The sequence below is a fragment of the Impatiens glandulifera genome, chromosome 2 (assembly GCF_907164915.1).
Source record: "Impatiens glandulifera chromosome 2, dImpGla2.1, whole genome shotgun sequence".
In the NCBI taxonomy this organism is placed as follows: Eukaryota; Viridiplantae; Streptophyta; class Magnoliopsida; order Ericales; family Balsaminaceae; genus Impatiens; species Impatiens glandulifera.
The window spans coordinates 58,089,081-58,115,046 of NC_061863.1; the positions used below are offsets into that span (position 1 = coordinate 58,089,081).

Below are 25,966 nucleotides of genomic sequence, written 5' to 3' on the forward strand. Positions count from 1 at the left end.
AAAGATCATACAAACAGTCTTTTATTTTTTATTCACCCTTATCATTCACTTCCAAACTCCATAGGAAGACTTACTCATTACATCCTCTCCTTTACTTCTAACTTATTATTATAGATACATACCTCTACTTTTACTAGCATTTATTTATTTTTCAAACCATCTTTATCATTACACAATCGACCAACGTGAGCCCTTCTCCCTCTTTGAGGAAGACTGAGGGAAAATCCTCACTTCCTGCCTGTTGTACTTTAGCTTATGTGCCTCGGCTCTCGACACGCGGAAAGCACTCATCACCACTTCCTCTGGCATTGCCCGGATCACTGAAGTCTTCCCAGCAAGCGGGCTTGACACCGCCCTGTCATTTGTCTTGAACGACACCCACTCTAATCCTTCGCTTCCCGCCTGCTTGACTTCAGCGTAATTCTGAGGGACGACCAATAGCTGCCCTTGGCGGACTTCGCCATTGAAGACGGCCCGGTTGGAGTGACCCACCACTTGAATTCGGCCCGACCCACGCAATATGTAGATTATGTTGTGGGCGTTAAGGGTCCAGTGTGGCGCAGCCATTGCGTTCTGCACATTTTTTAAGTGGAGATCGAAACAGTTAGAAAACGTTGTCAGTTTGAGTCTCTAGGTCGCTATTTGTACGATTACCTCGTAAAGGACTCCTCTCTCGGCGCTCAATTGGATTTGCTTCAAAATTGGGAGATTATGACTGTTGACGGTGCTGATGCGACCACCCTGAGCGGTGTACACATCTGCCCTCTCTGGATCATCGAGATTTTCTCTGATCCTCATTGTGCAAACAGTTTCCTCAAAACCGTTGTTTCTTTGGCTCCGCTCTCTTCTTTCGTCTTCGTACTTTGATGGTCTTTGCATTTCGAATTCCTTCCCTACTCTGACGATGAATCCTCTGTTATCATCTTGTCCCTGTAGTCTTGCCGCTGTCTCCAAATCAACTTTGAAGGATTCCGCCAAGACCTCAGTCTCAAATCCCTGAAAAAGGTTGCCTGAAAAGATCTCCTCTTGTTGTCCCCCATATTTCGTCTGTTGCTTCTCAGACTCTTGTGGGCTACCGGCAAGGAAGAATCTCTGGAATAATTAATCAAAATGACTCTTAATAATTTAATGTTTGTTAAAATTCCAAAGAGAACATTATATATATAGGCTATGTGTTAGTTACTCTGAGATTTTGATCGAGTTGGTTGTCAGCATTGCTGGTATCGTGGACTACCATGAGTTCAAGTTCTTCGTTACCGTCGTTATGGACCCAATGAGCTACACCAGCTTGGAAGGCAACAATGTCCCCTTTCCTGCAAGGGTGGATCTTTTGGTGTTGATCTCTGAACCTTTCAGAGCCAAATCGTTCACCAGATTCAGTCTGTTCACTTGATTGAAAGGTCTCTGCGCAGCCTGGATTTATGATGCCAACAATTCCCCTACCTATTCCATACAAGTTTTTTCAACCATAAAGTAAAATTCAACAAATAGAGGGGATGTGCAATTAACTAGTATTACAACATACCTCGTACAACATAGGCTAGCAAAGGGGCATTGTTGAAAGAAGGCAAGAGGAGGCCTCCTTGCTGGATGAGGTGGCGGGAGGCGGCCACACCGGCACACTGAATCTGGTCAGAGGTCTGGTCCCAAACGTCGGTGTAACCAGCTTCATGCTGGATGCGCCTGGCAGACTCAAGAGGGTTGAGGCTTTGGATGCGACAATACTGCGCCTGCTGCTCTTGTTGGGGCAGCTGAGGCCTTTGCCGAAAAGCAGAGCCTCCGGTGGTAAGAACAAGGAAACAGATTATGGTAATTGCGAGCACAAGAGAGTTAGCCATGGCTGCTAATTATTAAGGAAGTGAAGTGAAGTGGGATATGAAGGAAGAATTAAGGTTGATTGTTTATATAAGGGAGGGAAGTTTGATGGATGATTGCCACATCGCTGTTAATTGCATGGCTGGTTATGGTTTTGGTTTTACTGTTGGCCGTGGATCTGATATTGAACAACCATGGCTATTTAGTCTAGATTCAGGCTTTGAGAAGCGGCTAAAAGAGGAGGAAGCCCCTGTCTAATATAATTACAAGCATCATCTCAAATTCTGAACATAAGAGCAGCTTATAAAGACACATGCACCCATACGTGGACAATAGCAGGCATGCATTCAGCTGGAGTATTTTAGTTTAATTTGAAAAATAGAATTTATTTTAAAGCATTTATTTTTTCTTGTTTCTCTTTTATTTTCTATTTATTTAAAATCAGATCTTAAGGTGTGTTTGGTAACCATGTAATTGAAGGGTGTAATTCCAATTCTTAGGTTTGATAGAACATTTAAAAATTAAAAATTGAAATTAGTATTGGAAATAGAATTTCAATGGAATTCAAACCAATATATTTTTATATCTTTGTAGCTGTTATAGCGATGACTTCGAGAGGTGCGCCAGATAGTTACTCTAGCATCGATGCTGACCTGGAGACAGGCTCACCGAAGCAGAGGAAATGAATATTGAAATAAGAGAATTCAATGTCCTGAAGTATAAACTATTTCAAGTTTTGAGAGCGAAAAGAAGATTAACAAAAAACTCTTGACATTTGACTTATTTTAATAGGTTTTGTCAAACTAATATCTTAATAATATATATTTAAATTATTTTTATTATATTTTTATTTTCAAATTCTTTGGACAGGCAAACTTATATTTGCAATTTAAATTAGCCAACATTGACACTACACGATGTTTAGTTTATTCCTAATTAGCCTATAATTTAGTATCTTTGGACAACTATTGACTAGTAGTATTTTATTGAATATTATAAGGATGCATGTGTGGTTAAACAAAAGAAATTGACCAGCCAATTATCAATGTGAGATGACCAATATTCCCACTTGACACTTTAACAATAGGATTTCATTTTGCTCACACAAGTGCAAGATGGATCCAAGTTTTGGAATTTGAGATACGGGTACTTACATGAAATAGGACTACAAGTGTTGAGAACAACGTGGTTCTTCGCTTATCATACATTAAAAAATATCATCGTGGCTAGATTGAGTCGTTGTAATTGTCTAAACATGAAACCTATTTTTAGGTTAATGCACTTTAGGAGTAGTTGGAAAAGGTTATAAACCGTTTCTTGCCGGCAATTTGACAAACATTAACTTTTGTAAAACAAATATATCTATTGTGTAGACTTAAGTGGGGTGGGGGAGGGGTTCTTCCGTTGGTTCTTCTAGCTTTCCTATTTTTAATCCATGTTGTTTAGATAATTGGGTTTTGTATGTTCTTCTACCTTCCGATCTCTATGTGAATATGAGCTCTCTGTATATTTATGTATCTCAACAGTTCAATTTGTATGGCAGTGGAAGATTTGATCAAGAAGAGGAATGGGGTCAGCCAGTCTATATTGCTGTTGTTGATTTTCCATGTAAGATTCCAATTTCTTAAAATATTTGGTCTTCAGCTCGCTGGTTCATTTCATTTATCGATATTGACATAGCCAATCACTTTGGTCATATATGGCCAGTTGCTAGTGTAAACAAGGTGTTAAAAGTTGATCATATTTAGCATAATTAGCTTTTATATAACTGTCTATTCCATATTCTAGATCCTCTGTTAGACGAGACCTCAATATTCAAAGTGATTTCATAATATCCAGTTGATCATTAAGCAAGCATGAGACTCATGTGGACCTTTTGTTCATATTAGTTCCCTTAAAGGAAAGAAGATACAAATGATCAAAAAGATGCACCTAAAGGTGGGGAGAATATAATAAATAATCATTCTACCTTCTATGATGATCTATTCGGTACAATTTTAAATGAAAAAAATATGACAACTTTACAAGTAATAATTCGGGCAAAACAATAATGTTAAAGTTATCGGAAGGGTTTAATTCTTTTTATTTTGTTTGGAAAAGAGGGTTAATATGTTGATACATTAAACAAGAAAATGAGTTCAGAGGAAGAAAGGGTGACAACAAAGTAAAACAGGCTATTATTATTTATTCACCTATTTTCTCATATTTCAAAACTCCTTATTCCTTAAGAGAAGTCTAACTGACTTGTACTACATCTCATCCTCCTATTTTTACTACAACTTCAAGCCCTCTCCAATTGTCTCTTTGACTGCGGGAAGATCCTCACTTCCTGTCTATTGTATTTTAGCTTGCGTGCCTCGTCTCTCGACACCCGGAAAGCGCTCATCACCACTTCTTCCGGCATTGCCCGGATCACCGACGTCCTTCCCGCCAACGGACTGGACACTGCTCTGTCATTCGTCTTGAATGACACCCACTCCAATCCCTGGCTTCCCGCCTGCTTCACCTCCGCGAAGTTCTGTGGCACGACTAGCAGCTGTCCTTGGCGAACCTCGCCATTGAAGACGGCCCTGTTAGAGTGACTCACTACTTGGATACGTCCAGATCCACGCAATATGTAGATGATGTTGTGGGCGTTATTGCTCCATTGTGGCACCACCATTGCATTCTGCACATTGTAAGCAGAGATTGATATAATTAGAAAATGTTGTAAATGTCAATTCGAGTCAATAGCTCTCTACTTGAATGATTACCTCGTAAAGAACACCTCTCTCTGCGCTCAATTGAATTTGCTTCAAAATTGGAAGGTTATAGCTGTTGAGAGTACTAATACGTCCGCCCTGAGCAGTGTAAAGATCTGCTCTCTCTGGATCGTCGATATTCTCTCTGATCCTCATTGTGCAGGCGGTTTCCTCGAATCCGTTGCTTCTTGGGTCCTCGTACCCTGATGGTCTTTGCATTTCAAATTCCTTCCCTACCTTAACAATGAATCCCCTGTTATCATCCTGGCCTTGTAGTCTTGCGGCTGTCTCCATGTCCACATTGAAGGATTCCGCCAAGACCTCGGTCTCAAATCCCTGAAAAAGGTTGCCTGAAAAGATCTCCTTGTGCTGGCCCCTCTGTTGCTTTTCTGCCTCTTGCGGGCTACCGGCAAGGAAAAATCTCTGCGACACAATTCAAGAAGACTCGATTATAATAATCTATTCGTCCACCACGAGTTTGGTAAAACGCCAAAGAAAGTAGTATATATATGTCACGTGTCAGTTACCCTGAGGTTCTGGTCGAGCTGGTTGTCGACGTTGTTGGTATCGTGGACTACCATGAGTTCAAGGTCTTCGTTACCGTCGTTATGAACCCAGTGAGCTACACCGACTTGGAAGGCAACGATGTCTCCTTTTCGGCAACGGTGGATCTTCTGGTGTTGATCCCTAAACTTTTGAGAGCCAAATCGTCCTCCAACTTCAATTAGTTCGCTCGATTGAAACGTCTCTGCGCAGCCTGGATTTATGGTGCCAACAATTCCTCTACCTGTATGCCATGCAGGCAGTTTTTTTCAGTCAGTCAAAATATTTGAGTATAAAATTCAACAACGAGAGATGGTGGATAATAACTAGCCTTGTACAACATAGGCTAGCAAAGGGGCATTGCTGAAAGTAGGTAAGAGGAGGCCTCCTTGCTGGATAAGATGGCGTGATGCAGCCACACCGGCACACTGAATCTGGTCAGAGGTCTGGTCCCAAACATCGGTGTAACCAGCTTCGTGTTGGAGGCGCCTGGCAGGCTCAAGAGGGTTAAGGCTTTGGATGCGACACTGCATTTGCTGTTGTTGGCCAGCTTGTTGTTGAGGCCTTTGCCTATAAGCAGAACCGCCGGTTGTAAGGACAAGGAAGCATAGGATGCTAATTGCAAGGACATAAGAGTTAGCCATGGCTATAGATAGCTAATTAGGAATTGAAGTGAAGTGGGATATGAATGAATGTGGATTGTAGGGATAATTTATAAGGGAGAGAAGTTGGCTAGAGAACTCCACGTACGTTCCAGAGGGCATATTGCTGTTTGCATCATTGCATGGCTTGTTTTGGTTTTACAGCATCTCTGAAGAAGAATACGCGGCAACCTTTGCCAAATTAAAGCTCATGTCTGCTTGCTCTCTCATGGTTTTGGTTTTTCCTGTTGCTTTCTCTGAAGACAAAAGGCAGAGAAATAAGAATTTAATCAATCCTCTGTCTATATATTATATAAGTTTAACTTGCAATACACTAAATCACCATTAATTATTACTCTCGCTATATATAAACTAAGCCTGTTCAAGGTTTGGATATTTATTTAATTATCTTATTTAAGAGGATGTTAAAGTCTTATAACTTTCTCAAAAAAAGAAGTTTTATAATAAATAAAAAATGAATAGACGAAGCAAACAAATAATTTCTAGGCTAATTATTCTTGCTTCCTTCTTCAAACCAGCTGAGTTTTTGCTGTTTAGTAGAGATGGTGTAACCTGTCATCATTCACAACAAAATATATACTCATCCATTTCAAAAGCTGTATTTTTAATTTCTAACTTTAGTATACATGATGCATGCAGCCAAATTAATTGTATATTCTCCACCTAATCTGAATATAGCAGCAGCTAGAGACACATGCAACCCCTATGTGGGCAAAGGGCATGCATGGCTTTACGAGCAGCTGGAATATTAGTTTAATGTGAAAATGAGTCTCTTTTAGTTTTTATTTTTCACATTTATATAAAGTCTCAATTTTCATTACAATAATTAATAATTTCTCAAATTACTTTCAAATATCTTATTGAGCTTTGCTATAAATTTTCTATGCTTAACTTTCTAATTACGAAAGGAGCAGCAAAAGTTCTATTCACAGCTATCAATGCAAAAGGTATTGGCACTGAAAGCAGTAGACTGTTGGTACGAAGATAACCAAGCTAACTATGAAGATGAAAACAAGTTGTTTATGGCTCAATCTGATATAGTTGATTCATAAGGTGATGTTTGGTTTATTGACATTGGATGCTTTACTCACCTAACACGCAAGAAAAAAATCTTTATAGAATTAAAGGAGTTTGATTATAAGAAGACTGTCAAGTGTCAAGGTGTGACATAATCAAGAAGCAATGCAAGTTGAAGGCAAACGATACAATTGCTATTGAAACTAGCCAAGGTAACACTAAACTCCTATGGGATGTTTAAGTTTATTCCTAATTTAGCCCATAATTTACTAGTGTTGGACAACTATTGGCTAGTGGATATTTTATTGAATTTGATAATGATGCATTTGTTGTTAAACACGAAAGAAACTGACCTGACAATTATCAATGTGTGATTACCAATGTCCCACTTGACACTTTAACAATAGGATTTCAATTTGCTCACACAAGTGCAGGATGGATCCAAGCTATGGCATTTGATATATGGGAACTTACATGAAAGTGGGTTCTTAGCGTATCATACATTAAAATATTTACTTTTGTGAAGCTTGTATTCTTGGTGAACAAGCAAGGAGACAATTTCCAAAAGAAAAGACATGGAGAAATTCAAAATGCCTTGAATTAATACACGTTGGTTTGTGTGACCGGTGCAAACTAAATCTTTTGGAGGAAGTCAATATTTCTTGATGCTTACTGATAATTATAGTTGTATGAGCTGGATTTTGCAGAGAACAAATCAGAAAGCTTTGACAAGTTCTAATGTAGAGAATCAGAGTGACTTGTGTATTAAATCACTTTGCACAGACAGAGGTGGATAATTTCAATCTGTTATGTGAGAAAAATGAAATTCACAGGGAGTTGACAACTCCTTACACACTTGAGCAAGATAGTGTAGTCGAGAGGAAAATAGAACTGTAGTAGAAATGACAAGAAGCATATTGAAAACTTGAATAATCCATGTCACTTCTCCTGATTTTAAGAATGAGTGATTGTCCTTCTCCATTTCGTCACCACTTTGTGGGGGAATCGTTCGGTATGAATATGTTAGATACCTGTGAGTGACTCAACAAGAAATTTCCTTACCTGATATATCAAAAAATTATTTTGGCAGAAGCTGTTGCAACATCAGTTATCCATTGAATTTCAAAATTGGTGATATCAACATATTAATTGATATTCTTTTACTACTCTTAGTCTTCTTTGTAGTTGAAGAATAATAAAAAATACAGGAAGCAGAACCAATGTTTTGCTCTGTTCTTCTTCCTTCTTCACGTTCCTCTCTCTCAACATACATATTCTTCTGATTTTTCTTGTTAACAAGTTAGAGTTTAGGTTTTAGTTATAAGTTAGAAAAAGAAACCGGTTTGATTTATTATCTATTTTTTTTATTTACATTTGTTTGACTAAAACCATAAAACTCAAATGAGTTTTTTTTATCAAACCCCTAATCTTTATAGGGGACTAAGTAAGTACGACGAGTTTAAGATACTTTTTGGGTGAGAAAAATAATAAAATAATATTAAGCCGATTCAATTCGGAATGTTTGAATAGTGATTTTAAGTTCTATGAATAGTGATTTTTTTTTATTAAAATGATGATTTATAGTTGAAACAAAAGTGATAAAGTGATGTAAAAAGAAGAAGATGAAGCTGATTTGTGATACAGAAATGATAGATGATAGCAAAACAAAACAAAACAAGATATTATTATTTATTCACCTATTTTCTCATATTCCAAAACCCTTATTCATTTAGAGAACTAGACTGACTTGTGTTCATTTTCTTCTTCCAAGTTCTCTTATTTATACATATATACTTACATCTCATCCTTCCTTCTATTCTTACTCCAATTTCAAGCCCTCTCGAATTGCCTCTTTGACTGAGGGAAAATCCTCACTTCCTGCCTGTTGTACTTTAGCTTATGTGCCTCGGCTCTCGACACGCGGAAAGCACTCATCACCACTTCCTCCGGCATTGCCCGGATCACTGAAGTCTTCCCAGCAAGCGGGCTTGAAACCGCCCTGTCATTTGTCTTGAACGACACCCACTCTAATCCTTCGCTTCCCGCCTGCTTGACTTCAGCGTAATTCTGAGGGACGACCAATAGCTGCCCTTGGCGGACTTCGCCATTGAAGACGGCCCGGTTGGAGTGACCCACCACTTGAATTCGGCCCGACCCACGCAATATGTAGATTATGTTGTGGGCGTTAAGGGTCCAGTGTGGCGCAGCCATTGCGTTCTGCACATTTTTTAAGTGGAGATCGAAACAGTTAGAAAACGTTGTTAGTTTGAGTCTCTAGGTCGCTATTTGTACGATTACCTCGTAAAGGACTCCTCTCTCGGCGCTCAATTGGATTTGCTTCAAAATTGGGAGATTATGACTGTTGACGGTGCTGATGCGACCACCCTGAGCGGTGTACACATCTGCCCTCTCTGGATCATCGAGATTTTCTCTGATCCTCATTGTGCAAACAGTTTCCTCAAAACCGTTGTTTCTTTGGCTCCGCTCTCTTCTTTCGTCTTCGTACTTTGATGGTCTTTGCATTTCGAATTCCTTCCCTACTCTGACGATGAATCCTCTGTTATCATCTTGTCCCTGTAGTCTTGCCGCTGTCTCCAAATCAACTTTGAAGGATTCCGCCAAGACCTCGGTCTCAAATCCCTGAAAAAGGTTGCCTGAAAAGATCTCCTCTTGTTGTCCCCCATATTTCGTCTGTTGCTTCTCAGACTCTTGTGGGCTACCGGCAAGGAAGAATCTCTGGAATAATTAATCAAAATGACTCTTAATAATTTAATGTTTGTTAAAATTCCAAAGAGAACATTATATATATAGGCTATGTGTTAGTTACTCTGAGATTTTGATCGAGTTGGTTGTCAGCATTGCTGGTATCGTGGACTACCATGAGTTCAAGGTCTTCGTTACCGTCGTTATGGACCCAATGAGCTACACCAGCTTGGAAGGCAACAATGTCCCCTTTCCTGCAAGGGTGGATCTTTTGGTGTTGATCTCTGAACCTTTCAGAGCCAAATCGTTCACCAGATTCAGTCTGTTCACTTGATTGAAAGGTCTCTGCGCAGCCTGGATTTATGATGCCAACAATTCCCCTACCTATTCCATACAAGTTTTTTCAACCATAAAGTAAAATTCAACAAATAGAGGGGATGTGCAATTAACTAGTATTACAACATACCTCGTACAACATAGGCTAGCAAAGGGGCATTGTTGAAAGAAGGCAAGAGGAGGCCTCCTTGCTGGATGAGGTGGCGGGAGGCGGCCACACCGGCACACTGAATCTGGTCAGAGGTCTGGTCCCAAACGTCGGTGTAACCAGCTTCATGCTGGATGCGCCTGGCAGACTCAAGAGGGTTGAGGCTTTGGATGCGACACTGCGCTTGCTGTTGTTGGCCAGCTTGTCTATAAGCAGAGCCTCCGGTTGTAAGGACCAGGAAGCATAGTATGCTAATTGGAAGGACATAATAGTTAGCCATGGCTATATGTAACTAATTAGGAAGTAAGATAGGAATGAATGAAGAATGTTGATTGTAGGGATAATTTATAAGGGAGAGAAGTTGGCTGAGAGAACTCCACGTAAGTTTCATAGGGCATTGCTGTTTGCATCATTGCATTGCTGGTTTTTGTTTTACAGTATCCCTGACAAAGAATACGTGGCAACCTTGGCCAAATTAAAGCTCAAGGTTTTGGTTTGTCCCGTTGCGTTAGTATGAAAACAAGTTTCGGGATACATACAAATAATGTAGTCCAGGTTCAGGCAGAGAACTAAGAAGCTGAATACCCTGCAATAGTTTGCAATAATTTAAACCATTTTTAGCATTAATTATTAGTCTGTGTATAAACTAAACATGTTCAATGTTTGAATAATTACTTAATTATCTTATTTAAGAAGATGTTAAAGTTTTATAAGTTTCTCAAAACAAGAAGTTTTATAATAAATAAAAAATAAATAGATGAGAGGCAAACAAATAATTTCTAGCTAAATTTTGCTTATTTCCTTCTTCAAACCAACTGAGTTTTTATTGTTACTTTATGGTATATTAAAGGAGAGGTGGTGTAACTGTGTAAGAATGATCATCTCCTTTCACAACAAGGACACATACTGACCCACAACAAGGACACATACTGACCCATTTCAAAATGGATATTTTTATTTTCTAACTTTTGTATGCATGATGCATGCAGACAAATCAATTAATATTCTCAGCAGCTAGAGACACATGCAACCCTATGCGGGCAAGGACATGCATGGCTTTATGAACAGCTGGAATGTAAAAATGAATATTTTTTAATATTTATGTGAATATCTCAATTTTCATAACAATAATTTATAATTTCTCAATTACTTTCAAATATGTTTTTGAGCTTTGCTATAACTTTCCAATTACAAAAGGAACAACAAAAGTTATATTCACTGTTATTTATCAGTGTCAGATTGTTGGTAAGATGATATATAACAAAGTTAATTATGCATGTGAAAGAAAGTTGTTTATGGCTCAATTCGATAAAGTTGATTCATAAGGTGATGTTTGGTTTATTGACATTGGATGCTTCAATCACTTGACAGACAAGAAAGAAATGTTTATAGATTTAAAGATGCGAAATAATCAAGAAGTTTTACAAGTTGTGAAGACATATAACTGCATTTATAAGTAGCCAACGTCTCATATACGATGTTTAGTTTATTCCTAATTTATCCCATAATTTATTATCGTTGTACAACTATTGACTATGTGATATTTTATTGAATTTGATAACGATGCATGTGTCGTTAAACACAAAACAAACTGACCTGCCAATTATCAATGTGTGATGACCAATATTCCCACTTGACACTTTAACAATAGGATTTCAATTTTCTCACACAAGTGCAAGATGGATCCGAGTTTTGGCATTTGAGATACTGGCACTTACATGAAATAGGACTGCAAGTGTTAGAGAACAAAGTGGCTCTTAGTTCGTCATACATTAAAAAAATTCAATGTGGCTAGATTGAGTCGTAATTGTCTAAACATTAAACCTGTTTTTAGGTTAATGCACTTTAGGAATAGTTGGAAAAGGTTATAAAAACCGTTTTTTGCCTGCAATTTGACAAAAATAACTTTTGTAAAAGAAATATGTATTGTGTAGACTTAAGTGAGTTGGGGGGAGGAGGGGTTCTTCTGTTAGTTTTTCTTGCTTCCCTATTTTTAATCAATGTTGCTTAGATAATTGGGTTTTTGTATGTTCTTCTACCTTCCCAATCTCTATGTGAATATGAGCTCTCTGTATATTTATGTATCTCAACACTTCAATTTGTATGGCAGTGGAAGATTTGATCAAGAGGAGGAATGCGGGGTCAGACAGTCTATATTACAGCTTTGCCATGTAAGATGCCGATTTCTCCAATTATCGATCTTGACATAGCCAGTCACTTTGGTCATATATGGCCAGTTGCCTAGTGTAGATTTTGTATTAAAGTTGATCATGTTTAGCATAATTAGCCTTTATATATCTGTCTATTCCATGGAGAAAGCCAACATAGAAAGGGGAGGGCATATAGTTGTTTGCATTGCTGGTTTAATTTTATTTTTAGACAAGTAGCAGCAGCAACATATGTGGCAACCTTGGTTAATTCGTGCATGATGCTTTGTCATAACATGATAATCATGGCACATACATCATTGAACTTAGACTGACAGATTAACAATTAAGCATTGTCATTTCCTCATTGAGTTTGTATCCTGTATGAGAAAATTTAGCTCGACACATTATGAGTTAAATTTATTGTAGACAGGAGGACAATAATTTAATTGTATGACAAATAAACCAAGCTGTTGGCAATTCTTTATTGCTTTTCTAAGTAGATAATTTTAGTATGAGATATAAAGAAAGATCATACAAACAGTCTTTTATTTTTTATTCACCCTTATCATTCACTTCCAAACTCCATAGGAAGACTTACTCATTACATCCTCTCCTTTACTTCTAACTTATTATTATAGATACATACCTCTACTTTTACTAGCATTTATTTATTTTTCAAACCATCTTTATCATTACACAATCGACCAACGTGAGCCCTTCTCCCTCTTTGAGGAAGACTGAGGGAAAATCCTCACTTCCTGCCTGTTGTACTTTAGCTTATGTGCCTCGGCTCTCGACACGCGGAAAGCACTCATCACCACTTCCTCTGGCATTGCCCGGATCACTGAAGTCTTCCCAGCAAGCGGGCTTGACACCGCCCTGTCATTTGTCTTGAACGACACCCACTCTAATCCTTCGCTTCCCGCCTGCTTGACTTCAGCGTAATTCTGAGGGACGACCAATAGCTGCCCTTGGCGGACTTCGCCATTGAAGACGGCCCGGTTGGAGTGACCCACCACTTGAATTCGGCCCGACCCACGCAATATGTAGATTATGTTGTGGGCGTTAAGGGTCCAGTGTGGCGCAGCCATTGCGTTCTGCACATTTTTTAAGTGGAGATCGAAACAGTTAGAAAACGTTGTCAGTTTGAGTCTCTAGGTCGCTATTTGTACGATTACCTCGTAAAGGACTCCTCTCTCGGCGCTCAATTGGATTTGCTTCAAAATTGGGAGATTATGACTGTTGACGGTGCTGATGCGACCACCCTGAGCGGTGTACACATCTGCCCTCTCTGGATCATCGAGATTTTCTCTGATCCTCATTGTGCAAACAGTTTCCTCAAAACCGTTGTTTCTTTGGCTCCGCTCTCTTCTTTCGTCTTCGTACTTTGATGGTCTTTGCATTTCGAATTCCTTCCCTACTCTGACGATGAATCCTCTGTTATCATCTTGTCCCTGTAGTCTTGCCGCTGTCTCCAAATCAACTTTGAAGGATTCCGCCAAGACCTCAGTCTCAAATCCCTGAAAAAGGTTGCCTGAAAAGATCTCCTCTTGTTGTCCCCCATATTTCGTCTGTTGCTTCTCAGACTCTTGTGGGCTACCGGCAAGGAAGAATCTCTGGAATAATTAATCAAAATGACTCTTAATAATTTAATGTTTGTTAAAATTCCAAAGAGAACATTATATATATAGGCTATGTGTTAGTTACTCTGAGATTTTGATCGAGTTGGTTGTCAGCATTGCTGGTATCGTGGACTACCATGAGTTCAAGTTCTTCGTTACCGTCGTTATGGACCCAATGAGCTACACCAGCTTGGAAGGCAACAATGTCCCCTTTCCTGCAAGGGTGGATCTTTTGGTGTTGATCTCTGAACCTTTCAGAGCCAAATCGTTCACCAGATTCAGTCTGTTCACTTGATTGAAAGGTCTCTGCGCAGCCTGGATTTATGATGCCAACAATTCCCCTACCTATTCCATACAAGTTTTTTCAACCATAAAGTAAAATTCAACAAATAGAGGGGATGTGCAATTAACTAGTATTACAACATACCTCGTACAACATAGGCTAGCAAAGGGGCATTGTTGAAAGAAGGCAAGAGGAGGCCTCCTTGCTGGATGAGGTGGCGGGAGGCGGCCACACCGGCACACTGAATCTGGTCAGAGGTCTGGTCCCAAACGTCGGTGTAACCAGCTTCATGCTGGATGCGCCTGGCAGACTCAAGAGGGTTGAGGCTTTGGATGCGACAATACTGCGCCTGCTGCTCTTGTTGGGGCAGCTGAGGCCTTTGCCGAAAAGCAGAGCCTCCGGTGGTAAGAACAAGGAAACAGATTATGGTAATTGCGAGCACAAGAGAGTTAGCCATGGCTGCTAATTATTAAGGAAGTGAAGTGAAGTGGGATATGAAGGAAGAATTAAGGTTGATTGTTTATATAAGGGAGGGAAGTTTGATGGATGATTGCCACATCGCTGTTAATTGCATGGCTGGTTATGGTTTTGGTTTTACTGTTGGCCGTGGATCTGATATTGAACAACCATGGCTATTTAGTCTAGATTCAGGCTTTGAGAAGCGGCTAAAAGAGGAGGAAGCCCCTGTCTAATATAATTACAAGCATCATCTCAAATTCTGAACATAAGAGCAGCTTATAAAGACACATGCACCCATACGTGGACAATAGCAGGCATGCATTCAGCTGGAGTATTTTAGTTTAATTTGAAAAATAGAATTTATTTTAAAGCATTTATTTTTTCTTGTTTCTCTTTTATTTTCTATTTATTTAAAATCAGATCTTAAGGTGTGTTTGGTAACCATGTAATTGAAGGGTGTAATTCCAATTCTTAGGTTTGATAGAACATTTAAAAATTAAAAATTGAAATTAGTATTGGAAATAGAATTTCAATGGAATTCAAACCAATATATTTTTATATCTTTGTAGCTGTTATAGCGATGACTTCGAGAGGTGCGCCAGATAGTTACTCTAGCATCGATGCTGACCTGGAGACAGGCTCACCGAAGCAGAGGAAATGAATATTGAAATAAGAGAATTCAATGTCCTGAAGTATAAACTATTTCAAGTTTTGAGAGCGAAAAGAAGATTAACAAAAAACTCTTGACATTTGACTTATTTTAATAGGTTTTGTCAAACTAATATCTTAATAATATATATTTAAATTATTTTTATTATATTTTTATTTTCAAATTCTTTGGACAGGCAAACTTATATTTGCAATTTAAATTAGCCAACATTGACACTACACGATGTTTAGTTTATTCCTAATTAGCCTATAATTTAGTATCTTTGGACAACTATTGACTAGTAGTATTTTATTGAATATTATAAGGATGCATGTGTGGTTAAACAAAAGAAATTGACCAGCCAATTATCAATGTGAGATGACCAATATTCCCACTTGACACTTTAACAATAGGATTTCATTTTGCTCACACAAGTGCAAGATGGATCCAAGTTTTGGAATTTGAGATACGGGTACTTACATGAAATAGGACTACAAGTGTTGAGAACAACGTGGTTCTTCGCTTATCATACATTAAAAAATATCATCGTGGCTAGATTGAGTCGTTGTAATTGTCTAAACATGAAACCTATTTTTAGGTTAATGCACTTTAGGAGTAGTTGGAAAAGGTTATAAACCGTTTCTTGCCGGCAATTTGACAAACATTAACTTTTGTAAAACAAATATATCTATTGTGTAGACTTAAGTGGGGTGGGGGAGGGGTTCTTCCGTTGGTTCTTCTAGCTTTCCTATTTTTAATCCATGTTGTTTAGATAATTGGGTTTTGTATGTTCTTCTACCTTCCGATCTCTATGTGAATATGAGCTCTCTGTATATTTATGTATCTCAACAGTTCAATTTGTATGGCAGTGGAAGATTTGATCAAGAAGAGGAATGGGGTCAGCCAGTCTATATTGCTGTTGTTGATTTTCCATGTAAGATTCCAATTTCTTAAAATATTTGGTCTTCAGCTCGCTGGTTCATTTCATTTATCGATATTGACATAGCCAATCACTTTGGTCATATATGGCCAGTTGCTAGTGTAAACAAGGTGTTAAAAGTTGATCATATTTAGCATAATTAGCTTTTATATAACTGTCTATTCCATATTCTAGATCCTCTGTTAGACGAGACCTCAATATTCAAAGTGATTTCATAATATCCAGTTGATCATTAAGCAAGCATGAGACTCATGTGGACCTTTTGTTCATATTAGTTCCCTTAAAGGAAAGAAGATACAAATGATCAAAAAGATGCACCTAAAGGTGGGGAGAATATAATAAATAATCATTCTACCTTCTATGATGATCTATTCGGTACAATTTTAAATGAAAAAAATATGACAACTTTACAAGTAATAATTCGGGCAAAACAATAATGTTAAAGTTATCGGAAGGGTTTAATTCTTTTTATTTTGTTTGGAAAAGAGGGTTAATATGTTGATACATTAAACAAGAAAATGAGTTCAGAGGAAGAAAGGGTGACAACAAAGTAAAACAGGCTATTATTATTTATTCACCTATTTTCTCATATTTCAAAACTCCTTATTCCTTAAGAGAAGTCTAACTGACTTGTACTACATCTCATCCTCCTATTTTTACTACAACTTCAAGCCCTCTCCAATTGTCTCTTTGACTGCGGGAAGATCCTCACTTCCTGTCTATTGTATTTTAGCTTGCGTGCCTCGTCTCTCGACACCCGGAAAGCGCTCATCACCACTTCTTCCGGCATTGCCCGGATCACCGACGTCCTTCCCGCCAACGGACTGGACACTGCTCTGTCATTCGTCTTGAATGATACCCACTCCAATCCCTGGCTTCCCGCCTGCTTCACCTCCGCGAAGTTCTGTGGCACGACTAGCAGCTGTCCTTGGCGAACCTCGCCATTGAAGACGGCCCTGTTAGAGTGACTCACTACTTGGATACGTCCAGATCCACGCAATATGTAGATGATGTTGTGGGCGTTATTGCTCCATTGTGGCACCACCATTGCATTCTGCACATTGTAAGCAGAGATTGATATAATTAGAAAATGTTGTAAATGTCAATTCGAGTCAATAGCTCTCTACTTGAATGATTACCTCGTAAAGAACACCTCTCTCTGCGCTCAATTGAATTTGCTTCAAAATTGGAAGGTTATAGCTGTTGAGAGTACTAATACGTCCGCCCTGAGCAGTGTAAAGATCTGCTCTCTCTGGATCGTCGATATTCTCTCTGATCCTCATTGTGCAGGCGGTTTCCTCGAATCCGTTGCTTCTTGGGTCCTCGTACCCTGATGGTCTTTGCATTTCAAATTCCTTCCCTACCTTAACAATGAATCCCCTGTTATCATCCTGGCCTTGTAGTCTTGCGGCTGTCTCCATGTCCACATTGAAGGATTCCGCCAAGACCTCGGTCTCAAATCCCTGAAAAAGGTTGCCTGAAAAGATCTCCTTGTGCTGGCCCCTCTGTTGCTTTTCTGCCTCTTGCGGGCTACCGGCAAGGAAAAATCTCTGCGACACAATTCAAGAAGACTCGATTATAATAATCTATTCGTCCACCACGAGTTTGGTAAAACGCCAAAGAAAGTAGTATATATATGTCACGTGTCAGTTACCCTGAGGTTCTGGTCGAGCTGGTTGTCGACGTTGTTGGTATCGTGGACTACCATGAGTTCAAGGTCTTCGTTACCGTCGTTATGAACCCAGTGAGCTACACCGACTTGGAAGGCAACGATGTCTCCTTTTCGGCAACGGTGGATCTTCTGGTGTTGATCCCTAAACTTTTGAGAGCCAAATCGTCCTCCAACTTCAATTAGTTCGCTCGATTGAAACGTCTCTGCGCAGCCTGGATTTATGGTGCCAACAATTCCTCTACCTGTATGCCATGCAGGCAGTTTTTTTCAGTCAGTCAAAATATTTGAGTATAAAATTCAACAACGAGAGATGGTGGATAATAACTAGCCTTGTACAACATAGGCTAGCAAAGGGGCATTGCTGAAAGTAGGTAAGAGGAGGCCTCCTTGCTGGATAAGATGGCGTGATGCAGCCACACCGGCACACTGAATCTGGTCAGAGGTCTGGTCCCAAACATCGGTGTAACCAGCTTCGTGTTGGAGGCGCCTGGCAGGCTCAAGAGGGTTAAGGCTTTGGATGCGACACTGCATTTGCTGTTGTTGGCCAGCTTGTTGTTGAGGCCTTTGCCTATAAGCAGAACCGCCGGTTGTAAGGACAAGGAAGCATAGGATGCTAATTGCAAGGACATAAGAGTTAGCCATGGCTATAGATAGCTAATTAGGAATTGAAGTGAAGTGGGATATGAATGAATGTGGATTGTAGGGATAATTTATAAGGGAGAGAAGTTGGCTAGAGAACTCCACGTACGTTCCAGAGGGCATATTGCTGTTTGCATCATTGCATGGCTTGTTTTGGTTTTACAGCATCTCTGAAGAAGAATACGCGGCAACCTTTGCCAAATTAAAGCTCATGTCTGCTTGCTCTCTCATGGTTTTGGTTTTTCCTGTTGCTTTCTCTGAAGACAAAAGGCAGAGAAATAAGAATTTAATCAATCCTCTGTCTATATATTATATAAGTTTAACTTGCAATACACTAAATCACCATTAATTATTACTCTCGCTATATATAAACTAAGCCTGTTCAAGGTTTGGATATTTATTTAATTATCTTATTTAAGAGGATGTTAAAGTCTTATAACTTTCTCAAAAAAAGAAGTTTTATAATAAATAAAAAATGAATAGACGAAGCAAACAAATAATTTCTAGGCTAATTATTCTTGCTTCCTTCTTCAAACCAGCTGAGTTTTTGCTGTTTAGTAGAGATGGTGTAACCTGTCATCATTCACAACAAAATATATACTCATCCATTTCAAAAGCTGTATTTTTAATTTCTAACTTTAGTATACATGATGCATGCAGCCAAATTAATTGTATATTCTCCACCTAATCTGAATATAGCAGCAGCTAGAGACACATGCAACCCCTATGTGGGCAAAGGGCATGCATGGCTTTACGAGCAGCTGGAATATTAGTTTAATGTGAAAATGAGTCTCTTTTAGTTTTTATTTTTCACATTTATATAAAGTCTCAATTTTCATTACAATAATTAATAATTTCTCAAATTACTTTCAAATATCTTATTGAGCTTTGCTATAAATTTTCTATGCTTAACTTTCTAATTACGAAAGGAGCAGCAAAAGTTCTATTCACAGCTATCAATGCAAAAGGTATTGGCACTGAAAGCAGTAGACTGTTGGTACGAAGATAACCAAGCTAACTATGAAGATGAAAACAAGTTGTTTATGGCTCAATCTGATATAGTTGATTCATAAGGTGATGTTTGGTTTATTGACATTGGATGCTTTACTCACCTAACACGCAAGAAAAAAATCTTTATAGAATTAAAGGAGTTTGATTATAAGAAGACTGTCAAGTGTCAAGGTGTGACATAATCAAGAAGCAATGCAAGTTGAAGGCAAACGATACAATTGCTATTGAAACTAGCCAAGGTAACACTAAACTCCTATGGGATGTTTAAGTTTATTCCTAATTTAGCCCATAATTTACTAGTGTTGGACAACTATTGGCTAGTGGATATTTTATTGAATTTGATAATGATGCATTTGTTGTTAAACACGAAAGAAACTGACCTGACAATTATCAATGTGTGATTACCAATGTCCCACTTGACACTTTAACAATAGGATTTCAATTTGCTCACACAAGTGCAGGATGGATCCAAGCTATGGCATTTGATATATGGGAACTTACATGAAAGTGGGTTCTTAGCGTATCATACATTAAAATATTTACTTTTGTGAAGCTTGTATTCTTGGTGAACAAGCAAGGAGACAATTTCCAAAAGAAAAGACATGGAGAAATTCAAAATGCCTTGAATTAATACACGTTGGTTTGTGTGACCGGTGCAAACTAAATCTTTTGGAGGAAGTCAATATTTCTTGATGCTTACTGATAATTATAGTTGTATGAGCTGGATTTTGCAGAGAACAAATCAGAAAGCTTTGACAAGTTCTAATGTAGAGAATCAGAGTGACTTGTGTATTAAATCACTTTGCACAGACAGAGGTGGATAATTTCAATCTGTTATGTGAGAAAAATGAAATTCACAGGGAGTTGACAACTCCTTACACACTTGAGCAAGATAGTGTAGTCGAGAGGAAAATAGAACTGTAGTAGAAATGACAAGAAGCATATTGAAAACTTGAATAATCCATGTCACTTCTCCTGATTTTAAGAATGAGTGATTGTCCTTCTCCATTTCGTCACCACTTTGTGGGGGAATCGTTCGGTATGAATATGTTAGATACCTGTGAGTGACTCAACAAGAAATTTCCTTACCTGATATATCAAAAAATTATTTTGGCAGAAGCTGTTGCAACATCAGTTATCCATTGAATTTCAAAATTGGTGATATCAACATATTAATTGATATTCTTTTACTACTCTTAGTCTTCTTTGTAGTTGAAGAATAATAAAAAATACAGGAAGCAGAACCAATGTTTTGCTCTGTTCTTCTTCCTTCTTCACGTTCCTCTCTCTCAACATACATATTCTTCTGATTTTTCTTGTTAACAAGTTAGAGTTTAGGTTTTAGTTATAAGTTAGAAAAAGAAACCGGTTTGATTTATTATCTATTTTTTTTATTTACATTTGTTTGACTAAAACCATAAAACTCAAATGAGTTTTTTTTATCAAACCCCTAATCTTTATAGGGGACTAAGTAAGTACGACGAGTTTAAGATACTTTTTGGGTGAGAAAAATAATAAAATAATATTAAGCCGATTCAATTCGGAATGTTTGAATAGTGATTTTAAGTTCTATGAATAGTGATTTTTTTTTATTAAAATGATGATTTATAGTTGAAACAAAAGTGATAAAGTGATGTAAAAAGAAGAAGATGAAGCTGATTTGTGATACAGAAATGATAGATGATAGCAAAACAAAACAAAACAAGATATTATTATTTATTCACCTATTTTCTCATATTCCAAAACCCTTATTCATTTAGAGAACTAGACTGACTTGTGTTCATTTTCTTCTTCCAAGTTCTCTTATTTATACATATATACTTACATCTCATCCTTCCTTCTATTCTTACTCCAATTTCAAGCCCTCTCGAATTGCCTCTTTGACTGAGGGAAAATCCTCACTTCCTGCCTGTTGTACTTTAGCTTATGTGCCTCGGCTCTCGACACGCGGAAAGCACTCATCACCACTTCCTCCGGCATTGCCCGGATCACTGAAGTCTTCCCAGCAAGCGGGCTTGAAACCGCCCTGTCATTTGTCTTGAACGACACCCACTCTAATCCTTCGCTTCCCGCCAGCTTGACTTCAGCGTAATTCTGAGGGACGACCAATATCTGCCCTTGGCGGACTTCGCCATTGAAGACGGCCCGGTTGGAGTGACCCACCACTTGAATTCGGCCCGACCCACTTAATATGTAGATTATGTTGTGGGCGTTAAGGGTCCAGTGTGGCGCAGCCATTGCGTTCTGCACATTTTTTAAGGGGAGATCAAAACAATTAGAAAACGTTATCAGTTTGAGTCTCTAGGTTGCTATTTGTAAGCTTACCTCGTAAAGGACTCCTCTCTCGGCGCTCAATTGGATTTGCTTCAAAATTGGGAGATTATGACTGTTGACGGTGCTGATGCGACCACCCTGAGCGGTGTACACATCTGCTCTCTCTGGATCATCGAGATTTTCTCTGATCCTCATTGTGCAAACGGTTTCCTCGAATCCGTTGCTTCTTTGGCTCTGCTCTCTTCTTTCCTCTTCGTACTTTGATGGTCTTTGCATTTCGAATTCTTTCCCTACTCTCACAATGAATCCCCTGTTATCATCTTGTCCCTGTAGTCTTGCGGCTGTCTTCAAGTCGACTTTGAAGGATTCCGCCAAAACCTCGGTCTCAAATCCCTGGAACACGTTTCCTGAAAAGTTCTCCTCTTGTTGGCCCCTGGACTTCCTCTGATGCATTTCTGCCGGTTCTTGCGGGTTACCGGCAAGGAAGAATCTCTGCAACACCATTCAAGAAGACTCGCTCTCTAATTTATTCTTGCACGTTGTGTTTGTTAAAATGTCGAAGAGAGTAATATATATTTATAGGCTATATGTTAGTTACCCTGAGGTTTTGATCGAGCTGGTTTTCGATGTTGCTGGTATCGTGTACCACCATGAGTTCAAGGTCTTCGTTGCCGTCGTTATGGACCCAATGAGCTACACCGACTTGGAAGGCAACAATGTCTCCTTTTCTGCAACGGTGGATCTTCTGGTGTTGATCCCTACACTTTTGAGAGCCAAATCGTCCTCCAACTTCAGTTTGTGCGCTCGATTGAAACGTCTCTGCGCAGCCTGGATTTATGGTGCCAACAATTCCTCTACCTGTTCCATGCATGCAGGTTTTTCTTTCAATCACAATATTTAAGTATTCTAAGTTAAATAATAGTAGTAGTAAAATTTAACAAAGAGAGGGGATAGATTATTAAGTAGAACAACATGCCTTTTACAACATAGGCTAGCAAAGGGGCATTGCTGAAAGTAGGCAAGAGAAGGCCTCCTTGCTGGATGAGGTGGCGGGAGGCGGCCACACCGGCACACTGAATCTGGTCAGAGTTTTGGTCCCAAACGTCGGTGTAACCAGCTTCATGTTGGATGCGCCTGGCAGACTCAAGAGGGTTGAGGCTTTGGATGCGACACTGCGCTTGCTGTTGTTGGCCAGCTTGTCTATAAGCAGAGCCTCCGGTTGTAAGGACCAGGAAGCATAGTATGCTAATTGGAAGGACACAAGAGTTAGCCATGGCTATAGATAACTAATTAGGAAGTGGGATATGAATAAATGAAGAATGTGGGACAATTTATAAGGGAGAGAAGTTGGCTGAGAGAACTCCACGTAAGTTTCATAGTGCATTGCTGTTTGCATCATTGCATGGCTGGTTTTTGTTTTATAGTATCCCTGAAGAAGAATACGCGGCAACCTTGGCCAAATTAAAGCTCATGGAATCCCCTTTCAATAGTTTGCATTAATTAAACCATTTTTATCATTAATTATTACTATCTATATAAACTAAGCATGTTCAGTGTTTGAATGTTTACTTAATTATCTTATTTAATAGGATGTTAAAGTTTATAAGTTTCTCAAAAGTTATTTCAGCTAAATTTTGCTTAGTTCCTTTTTCAAATCAGCTGAGTTTTTGTTGTTATTTTATCGTATATTAAAGGAGAGATGGTGTAACTGTGTAAGAATGAACATCTGTTTTGACAACAAAAATAAATACTGACCCATTTCAAAAGGAATATTTTTATTTTCTAACTTTTGTATGCATGATGAATGCAGACAAATTAATTATATATTCTCAGCAGCTAGAGACACATGCAACCCCTATGTGGGCAAGGACATGCATGGCTTTATTAGCAGCTGGAATGTAAAAATGTATCCCTTTTAATATTTATGTGAATATCTCAATTTTCTTAACAATAATTTATAATTAATAGTATGTGATTAATATTTATGTGAACATTGCCATTGAAGACGACCCGGTTGGAGTGACCCACCACTTGGATTCTGCCGACCCACGCAATATGTAGATTATGTTGTGCGCATTAAGGGTCCAATATGGTGCCGCGCTCTGCACATTTTTTTAAGGTTGTCGAAACCAAAACCGTTGTTAGTTTGAGTATTTTGATTAGAATATATTTAAATAATTAAATTAATCATGCATATTCTTTCTTAATTATTTTTTGATTGAGTTACAAATTTTGTTAAAGGAATAAAAATCAACCCAGTTATTGATTTAAGATTTATGAAATTGATTCAACAAATTTAAATGCACATTTTAATTTTAATGAATAAACTGATCAATCCAATTACACTCACCATTTTAATGTATCTCTTTTATTTCAGAAAAAAAAAATGGGATTTTGAAATAATAAAAGTCATTGCACAAACAAATGTTTAATTATTTATATTGAACTATATTTTATTTTATGTTTTGTTTGAATTATGTTTAATAAATTAATAACAATAATTATAGCTCCCATGGATTATCAAGAATCATCTTATATGAACTATGAAGCCATGAACAGTAAACAAAGAAGGCACATTAATTGAGTAATAAATTTGTTTCTTCAGCAGTAATACAAAATTAAATAATAAAAGATAAATTTGTAACTTTTTAGCTGTTCCAAATTAATCGTGTTGGGTTGAGATTAAAAATTTATAATTTAATTAAAATTATTTCATTCTCTTAGTACATTAATTATATTATTTAATTTATTAATTAAAATATTAAAATATATTTTATTATTATATATTAAAATTCTTTAAGTCTGTAAAATAAAGCTTTTTTTTCAAAATGAACATTAATCAAGATTTTTGTTTATATAACTTAGATTGAATAAGTCCTAACCCCTAAGAGAGAATTCATATATTATTTATGAGTTAAAATATAATTTAATACAAAAAAAGGCAATCTTTAAAAATGAAATCAAAATCAATAAATTTAATGATGTTGATTTATCCTAAAATAAAGTCTAAAGAGTGAAGCTAACTATCAATTTCAATGGTTGGTGCTTTGGTTGCCAACTTCTTGAAATGCAGGTCAAATTGTTGACCTAAATTTCATTTTATCAAATAGAAGAATAGACTTATTTATAATGCATTATTTAACAGCATTTTATAAATTAATATATTAAGGCCTTCTAGAATATAGCATGTCATGTAACACACCAAATTAAGCCTAAATGAGACAAATTTTGTATTAGGTCAAGCAAATATTATCTTCCAACACAAATATGTATGTCAATCTTCACTTTAATTTTGGTATAAAATTAATTTTTGCCAAGTTAATCCATTTTTTTTTTAATTTCTTTTTGGTATTTCCTAACAATTTCACAAATTTTTTCTTTCTCTTTATATTACCTTTTAAACAAGTTCTACATTCTACTTTTGTGCATATCAATTCAATTTATTTTTATTTTTTATATATATATTTAGTAAACTCATTGTAATCTTCATAATGATGCTCCCACTTTAATTTAAAGTATTATTATTATTATTATTTTATTTAGATTCCAAATTAAAATTTTATATAAATATTATTTTTTAAATTGAATGAGACATGTATGTCTCCGGTTTGACATAAAGCCACGTACCGAATTTTATGATCACATCTTATTTTTTATTTAATTTTAATTTTAATAATTAAATAACTTACTTCATAAATAAAAGACTTGTTTAATTTTATGTAACTTTAAATTTTAAATATAAAATACTATTTTAATAATTTACTGTATAATTTAACACCTTCTTAAATTTATAATCCAGATTATTTATTTTAATTCAAACAAGCTCTATTTATTAGAAAGAAGTTGAAACATTTGAATGAAAAAGTGGGTCAAACAGGATATATTGACGTTAAAATTATCAGATTTTTTTATAAAGTTTATTTGAATAGTTTTGAATTTGTTTGTTATTTTGAAGTGTTTATATTTATTATTTTTATTTATGTTAAGATTATTAAGTTTATTTATTAAATTTTAAAATATGTTTGATTTTATTTATAAGTGTAATTTATTATTATTTAAATTAAAAGAAACGACCTCAGATTCATAGTCCCGCGCTTACGTCAAAACGCTTTTAGATGGAATTGAACTTGTGACATCTTTGTTTATTAAAATGACTCTTGTGACTGAGTTACCTTGGTGGGGTATTGTGTAATATATAACTTAATATCAATTTTATTTATGTTTATCAGTTTTTAAAAAAAAAATTGTGTTTATTTAAAGAGTAATAATTTTGAGAAGGTGATATTTAAAAAAAAAAAATTA

The 25,966-nt window shown here is 37.2% G+C and overlaps 8 protein-coding genes across 8 annotated transcripts; all 8 read right to left on the reverse strand.

The window, feature by feature from the left end:
- Window positions 1-101: 101 nt before the first annotated feature.
- Window positions 102-1,860, reverse strand: LOC124925045 (11S globulin seed storage protein Ana o 2.0101-like). Its single transcript, XM_047465020.1, has 4 exons — window positions 1,526-1,860; window positions 1,172-1,443; window positions 655-1,092; window positions 102-573 (listed from the first exon to the last, which is right to left on the reverse strand). Exons 1-4 carry the CDS (start codon window positions 1,836-1,838, stop codon window positions 169-171), a joined length of 1,428 nt encoding a protein of 475 aa, XP_047320976.1. The 5' UTR covers window positions 1,839-1,860; the 3' UTR covers window positions 102-168.
- A 2,236-nt stretch (window positions 1,861-4,096) lies between these two features.
- LOC124925046 (11S globulin seed storage protein Ana o 2.0101-like) lies at window positions 4,097-5,832 on the reverse strand. Its single transcript, XM_047465021.1, has 4 exons — window positions 5,431-5,832; window positions 5,084-5,343; window positions 4,569-4,979; window positions 4,097-4,483 (listed from the first exon to the last, which is right to left on the reverse strand). The coding sequence occupies exons 1-4, from the start codon at window positions 5,741-5,743 to the stop codon at window positions 4,097-4,099; spliced, it is 1,371 nt and encodes a 456-aa protein (XP_047320977.1). The 5' UTR covers window positions 5,744-5,832.
- Window positions 5,833-8,600: 2,768 nt separating this feature from the next.
- Window positions 8,601-10,245, reverse strand: LOC124925047 (11S globulin seed storage protein 1-like). Its single transcript, XM_047465022.1, has 4 exons — window positions 9,948-10,245; window positions 9,606-9,865; window positions 9,077-9,514; window positions 8,601-8,995 (listed from the first exon to the last, which is right to left on the reverse strand). Exons 1-4 carry the CDS (start codon window positions 10,243-10,245, stop codon window positions 8,609-8,611), a joined length of 1,383 nt encoding a protein of 460 aa, XP_047320978.1. The 3' UTR covers window positions 8,601-8,608.
- A 2,488-nt stretch (window positions 10,246-12,733) lies between these two features.
- LOC124925048 (11S globulin seed storage protein Ana o 2.0101-like) lies at window positions 12,734-14,511 on the reverse strand. Its single transcript, XM_047465024.1, has 4 exons — window positions 14,165-14,511; window positions 13,811-14,082; window positions 13,294-13,731; window positions 12,734-13,212 (listed from the first exon to the last, which is right to left on the reverse strand). The coding sequence occupies exons 1-4, from the start codon at window positions 14,475-14,477 to the stop codon at window positions 12,808-12,810; spliced, it is 1,428 nt and encodes a 475-aa protein (XP_047320980.1). The 5' UTR covers window positions 14,478-14,511; the 3' UTR covers window positions 12,734-12,807.
- A 2,224-nt stretch (window positions 14,512-16,735) lies between these two features.
- LOC124925049 (11S globulin seed storage protein Ana o 2.0101-like) lies at window positions 16,736-18,471 on the reverse strand. The gene is made up of 4 exons (XM_047465025.1): window positions 18,070-18,471; window positions 17,723-17,982; window positions 17,208-17,618; window positions 16,736-17,122 (listed from the first exon to the last, which is right to left on the reverse strand). The coding sequence occupies exons 1-4, from the start codon at window positions 18,380-18,382 to the stop codon at window positions 16,736-16,738; spliced, it is 1,371 nt and encodes a 456-aa protein (XP_047320981.1). The 5' UTR covers window positions 18,383-18,471.
- A 2,768-nt stretch (window positions 18,472-21,239) lies between these two features.
- On the reverse strand, window positions 21,240-21,631 carry LOC124927949 (11S globulin seed storage protein Ana o 2.0101-like). Its single transcript, XM_047468462.1, has one exon. It carries the CDS (start codon window positions 21,626-21,628, stop codon window positions 21,248-21,250), a length of 381 nt encoding a protein of 126 aa, XP_047324418.1. The 5' UTR covers window positions 21,629-21,631; the 3' UTR covers window positions 21,240-21,247.
- A 60-nt stretch (window positions 21,632-21,691) lies between these two features.
- Window positions 21,692-22,168, reverse strand: LOC124925050 (11S globulin seed storage protein 1-like). The gene has a single exon (XM_047465026.1). The coding sequence runs from the start codon at window positions 22,166-22,168 to the stop codon at window positions 21,692-21,694; it is 477 nt and encodes a 158-aa protein (XP_047320982.1).
- A 71-nt stretch (window positions 22,169-22,239) lies between these two features.
- LOC124927948 (11S globulin seed storage protein Ana o 2.0101-like) lies at window positions 22,240-22,956 on the reverse strand. Its single transcript, XM_047468461.1, has 2 exons — window positions 22,641-22,956; window positions 22,240-22,522 (listed from the first exon to the last, which is right to left on the reverse strand). The coding sequence occupies exons 1-2, from the start codon at window positions 22,936-22,938 to the stop codon at window positions 22,248-22,250; spliced, it is 573 nt and encodes a 190-aa protein (XP_047324417.1). The 5' UTR covers window positions 22,939-22,956; the 3' UTR covers window positions 22,240-22,247.
- Between the last annotated feature and the right edge of the window lie 3,010 nt (window positions 22,957-25,966).